General features: G+C 44.2%; 1 protein-coding gene across 2 annotated transcripts in view; it reads left to right on the forward strand.

Moving 5' to 3' along the window:
- PLCL1 (phospholipase C like 1 (inactive)) overlaps nt 1–12594 on the forward strand; it is a 257518-nt gene that overhangs the window by 177396 nt on the left and 67528 nt on the right. For both annotated transcript variants that reach the window (XM_041124408.1, XM_041124407.1), the window contains exons 4-5: nt 4962–5037; nt 8937–9046. In XM_041124408.1, coding sequence (XP_040980342.1) covers nt 4962–5037; nt 8937–9046 — 186 coding nt within the window. The remainder of the gene's footprint in view (nt 1–4961; nt 5038–8936; nt 9047–12594) is intronic.

Raw genomic sequence — 12594 nt, forward strand, 5'->3', positions numbered from 1 at the left:
TCATATACCAGACGAGAGAGAGCTCCCAGGTTTGTGCCAGCTCTTGCTTCCCATGCTTTTGTGAGAAACCAGCGTGACTGTAACAGGGTGCTTCAGGTAGAATGAGGTGAATCAAGTTTAGGCTTCTTGCTTTCAGCATTGTGTAAGAATATTTAAATTAAATGAGCTATTTTGCAGAAAAAACCTAACCTACGCAGATGAGGCTTTGTATTCCTCATTCCCATTAGTTTCTTAAACGTGACATGTACTTCTGGGACTCGTGCCGTGTGCATCTTTTGTCAATCTGAACAACCCCTTATTCACCCCTAGTTGTGAGAGCATTTCTGGCGCTGCAGCCTCTCCAGGAGAGTCAGCACCTCCAGGCCTTGCAAAAATCTTTGTGTCCCTGCTCCCATGGAAACGTGGTAAGGGTCCCCGACGGGAGGAGCGGGGCCGGCCTTTGTTCCCGCAGAGCTCTGCGCTGCTGCAGCTGCCAAGCGAGCGCAGAGGGGACCCCGCGCCCTCCCCGCGGGTCTCGGCCCTTGGGATGCAGGGCCCAGTACTGAAATGAGCAGGGTCCCAAATGACGTCAAGGTGTGTGGCAGTTTCTCCCATTCAGCCTTCTTCCCTTCGCCTTGCTCGAATACGTGTACGCTATTGGTCAGCAAGATAGCTTTTTAAGTCCCTATACCAGAATCGGGTTTTGTGTGCTTTCACTCCTGTTTTTGTCCATTTTTTCCCCCTGTAGTTACGTTAAACACATCGCTCGGTAAAGTTTATCACCTTCTTTCTGACATGGGAAATGCAAGCTGTCCTGAGCAATCCTGACAGCTTCAGCAGCTGCTAAAAATTTCCTCACTGACTCCAAGTGGACCCAGATACCAGCATCCATCCTCTAATGGTTGCTTTTCAGTATATATTGCTTGGAGGTTAATCCCTTGAAGCTCAGCGTTGAGGAGTTAATACTCTGGTGGAGCATGAGTTTCCTGAGGGAGTAGGATGTCTCTTGCTCTTTGAGAGTCACTCACCGAAGCAAGTTGCCGTTTGGGAGCTGACATTAAACAGCAGCCTGATGGTCTCCGGGCAGATGGCTGGGACTTACACAACTGCCCGAGAGCATGCTCGGCGTGGGTCTGAGCGGAGTAAAGGTGCGTGGACATTCATGCTGCAAACATCAGAAAGCTCACTCTTCACATTCGAGACAGGTTGGAGGATTTTGAAATATTACTGGCAAAACTGGGCTTGAAAGTCTCGGGCTATCCTGTGATTTATGGGGTTAGCTTCCCAGCTGAAAATCTCACGGCCCTCCATGTTGTGTTTAGGGCTTCTGGTTCTTGTCTTGGCACTGTGAGAAGTAGGTGACATCCCCAAGCAGGGTTTTGGAGGTGATGCCAGCTGGAAAAGCAGGGGACCATCCAGACTGGGAGGCCATGGACTCCTTTCAGAACCAGTCCCAAAAAAGAAAAAGCGTATCTAGATGCCATGACACAGAACTGTGAGCGGGAGCTGTTGAGCAGAGCCACGGTAGCAAGGTTTCCCAGGGGCTGACGGATGGGACCAAGTGGAGGTATCTATGGCCAACATGCTGCATCCCTGGCCAGCATCCTCCACTGCGGCCAGGAACGCTGCCAAAACTGCCGCCTGCTGTTCTGTGTCCAGCATGAGAGGATGTGCGGGGCGCTAGTTTCTAGCTGAGGCTCTTACCTGCTTTTACCTGCATGAGATTAAATACTGACAAATTGTTAATATTAATTCCAGTAAACAGTTACTAGTTACTTAGCTTTTTAGGTGACCTTTACAATATTTACTTAGTAAATATCCCCCAAGGTGCTACCTTGGGTGTAAGTGAAAACGTATGAGAGGGGAAGATAAAAAAAAAAAAAAAAAGAAAAAGAAAAAGTGGGTTTTCAGATTAGTTTGCCTATTTTTTGAGGGTTATCTCAGTTCTGTTGCCAGGATTTGCACAGAATCCTTTCAAGAGTACCTACTGTTATGTGTTTTGAGGAGGGGTGGAAAAAACCCAGAACAAGAGAAAAAAGCCAAACCAAACCAAACAAAACCCGCCCCCCGCCCTATCCTATAATTTTATTCCTGGACAGCAGTTACTTGCCTGGTGTACTCTTATCTGTATGAATCTGGTTCTTCGTCTGGTTCTTCAAAGTGAACACCCAGGCTTCATCCTTGCACTAGCCCATTGTTAATGACCTTTTACCGCAGCATTAGGAAGCAAGATCTCATGCCCGCTGAAACAGCACATGCAGTTCTTACTGGGAGCAGAGCCTGGCCTGTCATGTAGAGGTACCGGGTCCTGCACACTGTTATCACAGGTGGTGAAGACACCATAGGCCGGCCAAAATCATGTATCAGAGTTGGCCCAGGGTGTATTATTTCTGCCTAGTGTGTTATTTCCTAGAGGAACCTGTGAGGGGGGGATGCCAGGTGGTGCTCTAAGGGTATCCCCTAATCCCAGTCACTGAGTTGAGGAATTCTGAATCCACTCTCAGGATTTGTCATGGGACAAAAGCTGCTTATGTTTGTCAAGATTACTGCTGAGCAGGAAGACAGGAACAGGTTAAATTCTGCTATATGATCTGTTTTTAATTGTTTGTTCTTGCTGAGCTGAGAGCAGTGAAACTTTGATGTCAGCATCAAAGGAGTGGAGGGCTGCTCTACCTACTCTGCAGTAAGGGAAAATTGACATCCTATTGCCACTGTTCTCTTAAAAAATGGATGTAATACCTTCATGTCTGAGAATCCTAAAACAGGCGTGCCAGAAACTCCTGGGAGTGGGTCCAGTGGTTGGAGGAAGGTATGGTCAAACTTAAATTACCAAATTGCATGATTCTCAGGCTTGCTTTTTTTGTGCATGGTAGGATAATTTCCTGTGGCTATATATATTTTTATATATATATATATATATATATATATGAGTGTATGTATGTATATATGTATGTATATGTGTGTGTGTGTGTATATATATATATATATAAAAAAACTCTCACAAGTGAAGTTCTACTTTAGGGATCCGAGCACAGAAGAGTCGGATGCCTTGGATATACTGTCCCAGCTTAGATGCATTGACCTTGCTGGGCAAAACCTTGCTGCTGGGTAGGAAGTACAGGCATAGACCCACGGGGGGCCAAGCCCAGGGTGATGGGTGCGCAGGGCCCAGCCGCTGTGAAGATGCTGGCAGCACCGGGCTGGACCGGGCAGTGCGGGCACTGGCTCACAGGCCCTGTGTCTGCATATGCAAGAGATGCACGTTTGGCCTTTGGCTGCCTCTCTAGTGACTTGCAAGTTTTTTTTGGATTCTCGCTCTCTTTACTGCTCAGACTAACTTCAGCATTTGTAGCTGGCAGCTGAATGGCTCCTTCAGCACAAAATGACTATGTGCTGTGGTACAGAAAAGCCAGAGGGTGGGTAGAAATTGTCATTTCTTTCTAGATGACAAGCAAAAACATCAAAGAGGAAAAAATCAACATGATGCCCGAACAAGCAAGTAACAAGAATGAAAGGCAAAGGATACTATCAAAAGTAATTTCAATCTCAGGCATATCCACTGGGCATGTTCTGTTAAAAAACAATTTTGCACTCCGTAGATGTATCAGGCTTTTTTCTCTTTGCCCGTGAAGCTGGTAATGGATTTTGTTTTTCTCATGTTCTTGTTTATATCAAAGCAAAGACATAGGTATTTTTATTAAATGCAGCCTGTCTTAATAGGTTTAATTAGAAATGAAGGTGGCATGAGGAGCAAAATTTGGATCTGAATTTCTCCAGAATTTGGAATTTCAGGTGTGACAAGTAGAAGCATCTCCCTTGTATCTAATTAAAGCAATAAGACATGCTAATTTGCAAGTGTTAATTTGATACTGTTATACTGTCTTCCACTAAAATCATCAAAACGTACTGGTTGTGTTTTCATATTTAGTGTGTTTGAAAGTAGGAAGGCTTTTAGCAGTTGAGCATTTGGCAAAGCTTTCAGATGGCGGCTTGTGTAATTTCAGGATGTAACATTAGCCAGTATTCAGTTTGCTTCATTTCTAATTGGCACCGCTCTCATGCTGCTTGGGTTTGATTGGGGTTTGTAGTGTATGTCCCAGGAGAGTGAGATTATTCTAAGGCATAGTTTGTTATACAGCATGTTATTGTCTTCTGTAACAGATGTGTGTGCCACGTTTTGCAATTTCGCAGAACATAGCATTGGAACAATTTGCTTGCTTGCCTGGGCTTCTGAAGGGTTTTGGAAGGTTTGTTACCATCAAAGGAGAATAGCATTTGCAAGAAGAGAGGCTCAGGAAACTTGTCACATAATGGACACTTCATCTTTTTGCTGTTAATGGGCTACTCTAGGAAGATGCATAAATATGGATATCTCTTGAAACTTGTGAGTAGGTCTGCCTCTTTTTTTTTTCCCCCTTTCTTTTAAACTTCAACAGAAATTGAGGATAGGATAGGTTTGGATCTGAATTTCTCCGAAGAGAAACTCCAGAAATACTGTAGCTGTCTGAACTGTCGTAGTGCATAAAGTTCAGCACAGGCTTAAGTACCTCTTGAAATCAGCGCTATTCATGACTCGCTAACATTTTTTATTACCACTTATGTCAAGGACTATACTTATTTCTCCTTTTGTTTCAAGAAAAGTACTAATTAGAAAGGGCTCAGTTTCACATAGAATGAATTTTATTTGTCTGCTAACTCTGCTTTCTTCTGAAATCACTTGTGTTTCCTTCATGTGATTTGCAGTGGTGTCTCACTGATGTAAAACAGCTGTTCTTTAACTTCTGGAGCAAAACGTTTTCTGAGCAACTGTCACTTAGCTTGATACAGATCTGGGAGCACTGATAGGAAGCAATGATCCAATCTTTACAGTGTTTCTTACAGAGCAGAGCTCTTCATAAGTTTGAACGTTTGTAGTTTTCTGTGGACTAGATGTTGCAGGAAACCCTAGTAATGCTGCTTTTTTTCCATTTATTTTCTCACAGATGATTCAAGAGAGCAGGGTTCTCATTGAGACGGCAGACATCACTCATGACAAGATTGTTCAGTGCCAGAAAGCAGGTAATCCTTCTTTATTGTGCAGTTCTGGATGGGAGATGGGAAACAATGTACCATAATTTATTTATAGTTTGTGACTAATGCAGCATCTTTCACCTGGGTATTTAAGTGAACATCCTGGTCTTTCCCTGGCAGACTTCACCCTCCTGAAGGCTCATCCTCCAGTAGCAATGCAGGCATCGGATCAGGGAAAAATCCTCAGCTTTCACCTTAAAAGCTATTTCTCCATCTGCTCTACAGCTCTGAAATGTCTGACAGCATTTAAATTGGTCAAATGAACTAGAAAGGCATTCAGTTAAAAAGAGGGAGTGAGAAGGCATGCTGCCTTTACTGAGCTCCATTCTCTCTACCACAATCGTTCCGTTAAACACAGAGGAGGCAAGAGGTTTTGAAACCCACAGGACCAAGCTGAGTTGCCTACCTTTACTTACTTTTGCTGTTTAGGTTTGTTTTAGACCTTGGAAACTTATGCTATATTATAATTCCATTGTATCACAGTGAATTTGTGTGACTATGCGTTATGTACATGAGGTATATGGGAGCAAACCACTCTAGGCTTAAAGTAGATCATATGTTACTAGCGTATTGTAGTGGATGTCTTTATCTGAACTAGGGCTCTGTCTCATGTGCACCAGTAGAAGGGGAAGAGGTGGTTTCGCAAGTGGCCTGCCGCATGCTGTCTGCTCTACCGCAGGTTCATGCTCCTTTTTCAGGATGGTAGAAATCAGCAAAGTGTCTGTGATTCACAGTTCAGCTTATTCATGCAAACCCCTCTTCATCACTTGTTCCGGATAGCAGGCTAGACTCGGAACTGGGACACGTCTGTTGGAGTTGCCACTGATACACAAGAATAAGCCCTGCCAGAGAGATAAGACTCCACATTTGGTGGTGGTAATCCTCTACAACTAAATCAATCAGCTTTCATGTATAGGAAACCATGCTGCATAAATACATGCAGTGTATTTCTATTAGGGGTTTACACTGCAGAAATTAAATCTGTTTTCAGTTCATTTAGTTGTACAGCTGCAACTTTCCTAACCTGTAGTAAACGTTGAAGGTCAGTAATGCAAACTTGCTACTGCATTTAGTTTGTGTTCTTGGGCATAGTCTTCTGGGACCACAACGATCATAAATACTGTTGGTTTTGATAGGCATTTTGGGATTTGGCAAGTGACACAGGCTACAGCCATTTGCTGCTATTCAATGTAAATAATGAATGAAGCTGATGTTTTGTAGTAAGTCCTTTAATTCCTCTTTTTAATTAGAGGAAATTTGGAAACTGTTTCAACAGTAGTATTTAACTGATTTTTAAGGGCAGGGTGGAACCTAGTCCTTGCTCTTTGAAATTCAGAGTTCTGGAGCCATGCTGGCACTGTGGTAACAAAGGGAGGAGAGGCAAGCCGCTATGTCTTTCTGGATTTCATGTGCCTCAACTTGTGTCATGCTTTGGCTTCTGTGTATCTGCATAAGCAGCATAAACATCCTCAGCCCAAAGCCTTCATCAGGTGCAGAGGGTTTAGGAATGGGACAGTGACAGGAAAATGTAGCACCAAGGGGTCCTTCTGGATGGTATAGTCTAAGAGCAAGACTTTGCACTAAATTATGCAGACCTTCAGCAGGATCAGCCAGCTTTCTGCCCACCTTGCTCTGGGCACAGAGAGAAGAACCTGCAACACTTGCCTGGGCACTGGCGTCCTTGTGAGCAGAGGGCTGGAGATGTGTGCAGAGGACACAATGCAGGACCATGCCACCATGCTGATGTCCAGAGTTCTGTGCAGTTCCCCCCTCCTTCCTTCCCCCACCTAGAAGATGAATTTCTCAAGTTTGTTCTCTTTGCTGCTGTATCTACTTGTATTTTCATTTGTTTTGCTTTGTTAGCCTTAGAAAATAATTTCTGGTTGAGAAGAAGGCTGGAGAGATATGAAGTGCTCTTCTGAAGACTCGGGATTTAGACAGAGGAAAGGAGTAGGAGAGAGAAGATTCCTCATCACGCTTAATTGCCAATTAGTTTGTTGCAAATGTTAGCCAGGCAAATTATTAAATAACATTTTCAATGTGGCAAGATGAAGCACTCAAAATTAAGACGTGTCAGAGGTACAATTGCCTGTGACATTGTCCTTCACCTCACCCCAGTCCTGCTCCCTTTGAACATGTGTTTCCACCAGACCTCTGCTTCACATCATACCCTGTTTTGGTCTGGGTTCCCTGTGCCACAGGGTCCTGCCCACTCCCCCAGATGGCTTCTCAAGTGGCTGGGTTTGTTGTTTTTTTCATGTGCAGTCTCAGCCCAATGCACAGTGGTCAGCAGCAGCTTGGAGGACCAAACTGCTAAATGTTTTCATTGGCGCTCCTACACGCAGTCTAACAAATGTTTGTGGCTCCCTCTCTCTGGGGCAGCACTGTCTCCAAGTTACAGGTGGGGAAGTGAGGTCCAGAGGGAAAAAATAACTAAAAGGATGCTGCACAAAGGCAAGGCTGTCCACGTGGAGCTGAGCACCATTAGTCTCCATATTTTTTTGCAGGACAAAGCTAGTCATTTGAAGCTTTTCTTTCACTTACTGAAGTGTAATGATCTGTAAGTCAGTTGGCATGAGGCATACCTGCAGGGGAATCTTGCTTGGGGTGCAATTATTTAGACTGTTTTCCAAAGGAAGTGCTGCAGGAGCTCTGTTACCCTTGAGAGGCAAAACCTGTCAGTGGGTGAAGCTTGGGAAAATAAACAGTAGAGAAATCTTGCATTGTGTGGGGTTGAACTGCCTTAGTGTTATTGAGCCCCTGAAATCGGTGCAAGGCAAGAAGAAACCTATTTTTAGTCTTCCAGGTGTGCTTTGGGCAAGCTACGCCGAGTGCAAGCCTGCCTTGGGCTGTCAAAGGACTGACTCCTTCAGCAACCCACTAAACAGCCCTCTGCATCTACTCCATGCAGGTGTTCTCTCAATGGGCATTTCTTTGACGTAATTTCAATGAAGCTCAAATTTGCGAGTGACATTTGCCATAAAACATTAGGGGAGGTAGAGCAATGAAGAAACTGGAGGTGGAACTTGGTGTGTGCAGCCAGGATGGGCTTCAGACGTTTTGGAGTAATCTAGTGCCAATTTGGCCTTTTTAAGATACAAATTAAGGGAACACAAGCAGCGCTCTCTCCATTTTGTCTCTTAATCCACACCAGACTCAGAGAAATGTTTGCATACACTGTGCAAATCTTGTGGAATTGGTGGGCTAATTGGACTCGTTAAGGTTTTTAATCTGCTCCCAGATTTCCTGAATTCTTGTGTCCAGCAACAGATTTGCAGACATTTGCGACAGAAACTAGCAATGAAATGTAACAATTCCCAGGGCTGTGGCTGGAAGTCTCAGTTCTGCAGGTGGCAGGAATAGCAATCCTGTGATTAGCAGTATGCGTTTCTGACATAATTTATCATTGTGAAGTACAAGGGCTTTTCTGTATGATTGTGATTAAGATTAATGAGGAGCTGTGCATTTGAGTCTGTATTTGCTGTGCTGAACAGGTATCTTCCACATCTGTCAGACTGCCTTCCAAGGTACAAAATCATCTATTCAAGGAGAGTGACAAGCGATTGCCTTTTGTCGCAATATTGCCAGCAATGTAGACTGCAAGCAGAAGCGCTGGAGGAGTGCTTGTGCGGGGACCAGGCGCGTGCCTGCGTGGGACCCCAGCACTGGAAAGGAGACTTACATACAAAGTGGAAGCACAACCACAAGATTGCACATGACCCTTTTATTTTGAAAGACACTTTCCAGGACAGAGTCATAACAGGGAATGGGGGGAAACACAGAAAGACATTGTAGGAAGTACCAGCTGCGAGACTGAAAATGCTCACTGAACATTTTATAGGGAAAATCAATCATGCACTGGGTAATGTAGCAATCTGTATTTTTAGGAATGGAATTCCATGAAGAGCTTCATAACCTTGGGACAAAGGAAGGTTTGAAAGGAAGAAAATTAAGCAAAGCCATTGAGAGTTTTGCATGGAATATCACAGTGCTGAAGGTAAGCACAGAAAGCACCACCTCGTGTCTCCTATTAACTTTATAAGCAAACCTTTGCTCTTTTAGCTCATCCATTTGTACTGTCTTACTAATATTGAAGCAACATTTATTTTTTTTAACGGAATATATAAATTACCCCCAATTATAGAGATTTATCAAATATATCTAATTACACCTCTGGTTTGGAAGCAGTGGAAGGGAATTTACCTAAGCCTGAACAAAAGAGGAAAGATATCTTGTGGTTTGTGTGCTCAGGGACCTGGTTTTGGTTGTCTGTTCTGCCCCACACACCCTGAACGTGACCTGTCTGAGCTCGCCATGTCTCAGATACTTGTTTTGTAAAATGAGAGCTAGAGCATCTCTTTGGGAAGGGACAGGGCAGGGCGCGGGCTGTCATGAAAAAACACGAGGAATATTGTAGAACCTCCAGAAATGTCAGGGTTATGTTTCAGAAGTGGAGCACCATCCAAACAGCTATAAAAGGGATTTTCATCCCTCCATCCTGCCTGCGCAGTAACACACTGCGTGGTGATGATGTTACTCACCAGGCTTTAGCTACTGGTTCAGCACCGACCAGCCACAAATTGTGACGGTAGTTGGATGTCTGAGCTTGGGTGAAGTTACCCAGGGGCAGCCGAAGATGGAAAGAGGAGAGGATCTGGTGCAGCCACAGCAGACGGCAAGGAGAGGACCTGAGCCAAGCTTTCAGGTTGTTAGCGTTCAGCTCACGCCTTCTTTCACAGCCTCATTTCCCACCTTGCTCTGATAGATCATGCTTTGATTTCCCCTTTCTCTCTCCCTGCTGCTCCCTCCCTCCAGCTCCCATTAAGCAGGTTGCCCTGTCTGACAGCATCTCCCTGTGCTCACCCCCCATGCCTTTCCCTTCACTGGCATCCCACGGTGAGCCAGCTGATGAGAGGGAATTTTTATAAAGTTCCTCATCAAATGTACACCTAAATATAACATGCAACAGTGGTAGCAAGAATAGTAGGAGATGCATGCTTCAGTGTCATGGAGCTGGAAAGAGCACTAACACATCCTGAGCAGGAGAGAGAAAAAGGAGTTGGGAACAGAGAGGCTGAGGGGCAAAAATGGGCGGGAGAGGCCATTCGTAGTAGAGAAAGGTTAGAGAAGACCTGGAGGACACCTGTGGTTCCTTGCATAACTTGATTCACCATGAGAGAGAGGAAAAGTGAGTAATGGAGTCAGTGTAGGCTCACTTAATAGGACCTCTGATGAAGAGAAAAGGCAGCCAATTCAAACATGATGGAAGGACTGACCCTTTCCACACAGCATAATTGAGGCAAGTGGCTAAAGAGGACCGAAAAAAAAAAAAAGCGCACTAGGCAGTTGTGAACATTAATCTGAATACCTTTAGCTGTGTTAGGTAAAATAAATGCCTTATGCTCAGAGTCACTCTAAACACAGTCAGGGTTACTCTAAACTTTTCCCTTTTTAGATGTTTGTCGAATGAGAAGTTCGGACCTATGAGGGTGACCTGTGATTAATGAAGGTACAAGCAGGGTATTGGAGAAGCATTTTCCATAAAAAATAATTGCTGCCTAGCACATATTGTCAGCATATTGAAGAGCATTTCAAACATCTAGTCAAGGTCAAGGAATAGTTGACATATTTCATTTCTAAGCCACAACTACTTCTTTACCTTTCTCACATAATAAAATATTAACAGAGTTTGTGGCAACTACCCACAGGTATAAATGCACGTGAAACACCTTTTCATTCTGACTGAAGTCCAACTCAGCAATGACATTAGACAACTGGGAATGAGGTTGTACCTCAGGTGTCTGATATAAGACCATCAGTCATTGTTCTTATTTTTCAACCTTTTTTTTTTTTTTCCTGAAGAATAGTGCATTTCAGTGACCCTGCCCATAACAAACGCCTTTGCTGGTTACAGCCGCATCTTGTGTTTGATACTGACTCTCCCCTCTGTGCTGGTGAGAGCTCCCCAGGAGGATTTGGTGAGGAAAGACCAACAACCCTGCCCCACTCAAGCCATGGGTGTCCTCTGTATGTCTCATGTCAGGGTGGTCACTAAAAATATATTTCACTAGGTGCTGGTATAGTGATTTAAGAAAAGAAGAAAATAGCCCATAACATCTCACAAATGCATCAGCTGCTTTACACTAGATGAGGTGAGTGAATGGCACAACACCGACAGGAGAAAGCCTCTTTGTGTGCTCGGGGTTGTTGGAGGCAATTACATCAATGTGGCAATAGTCAGTTTGTGTGAGGTGCCCATGAGCAATAGCAGGTATTATGTTGTGCCTGTGCCTGTGAGATGATTAATACTCTCTTCCTAGGTTAGCAAAGCCAAGGCATATTTAATTAATGTATTTCTTTATAAAGACTCATTGCAATAGGTAAGCTTTGAATACAAAGAGGGGATGCAATAAGAAATTGCTACTGGCAAAATCATTAAATAGTTACAGAGTGCAAGATTAACGTATCTTTTATAAAAATCATAACTGTGGGCATTTTTCATGTTTAAAAATGCCCTGAGGTACTTTAAGAGGTACCTAATGAGAATGAATCAAAATGTCATTTTCTTCCTTAGTTTGTATAAACTTAATTACATATTAGTAATACCCACTAGAAGAACAAACTATTTGCCAGAACATAAAAATGTTAGTAAGAACAGGGACATTATAACTTGGTGACAGTCAACTTTGACATATGTGCATATTTTTAAAATGTCACATCTTATCTGGCCCCAAGTCCTGTAAAATAGTTGGGCTCGCAGTCAGTAATATTGAGAGGCACAACGTCAGTATACTAGATAGAAAAATCATGTTCTCACAGCGACATTGCAGGAATGGTTATGATCCCAAATTTAGTCTCGCTTTCTTTTTTATTTCCATACACCACCATCTCTGTGCCTCTGTTTTCCTTTCTGTATTTAATTTAAGTGCCAGTAAAATGCAAAGGTAGCAAAAGAAATTTTGTGTTTACCACCTCATGGGGACCATGGTGATAGGATCCATTTGTTTCATCCTAATGAGCACGCAAAACCACTTGGCTTGGCCAGCCCTCCCTTTTGCATGAAAGTTCACAATTCACTTTCACAAGATATTTACCCGTTTTTAAAATAGGAGACTTTCCATTTCACAGAATGAAGGGGTTCACATGGGTGCATGGGCTCGTGCTTGTTTCTCCCCAGATGCTGGTGTTCCTCCCGCTTTCCCCTGGCGAGGTCACCTCCTCCCTGGCACGTGTGGCCGCTCTTGCAGGCAGGCGTGAGCTCCTCCTGCCTCGCTTGGAGCGAGCGGGGCACCGGGCCATGTAAGGCAGAAGCTGAGACGCCTCGTTAGGGCAGTTCTAGCTTTGAGCTAACGAGTCCTCCTGAGAGCTGGAACAGAACCACTTGCACTCAGTGCTGCCGTAGAGCACTAGACGGCTTTCAGGTCAGGTACGCTCACGTACGTACGTACGAGCGGCGTGCGTGCGGGGCAGCTCAGGTCTGCTCCCAGCCCTCTCGGCTGCCGCCTATCCTGGGGCCCTTCCGCCTGCTTCGTCTGCCTCTCCTGA

The sequence above is a fragment of the Aquila chrysaetos genome, chromosome 6 (assembly GCF_900496995.4).
Source record: "Aquila chrysaetos chrysaetos chromosome 6, bAquChr1.4, whole genome shotgun sequence".
NCBI classification, from domain to species: domain Eukaryota; kingdom Metazoa; phylum Chordata; class Aves; order Accipitriformes; family Accipitridae; genus Aquila; species Aquila chrysaetos.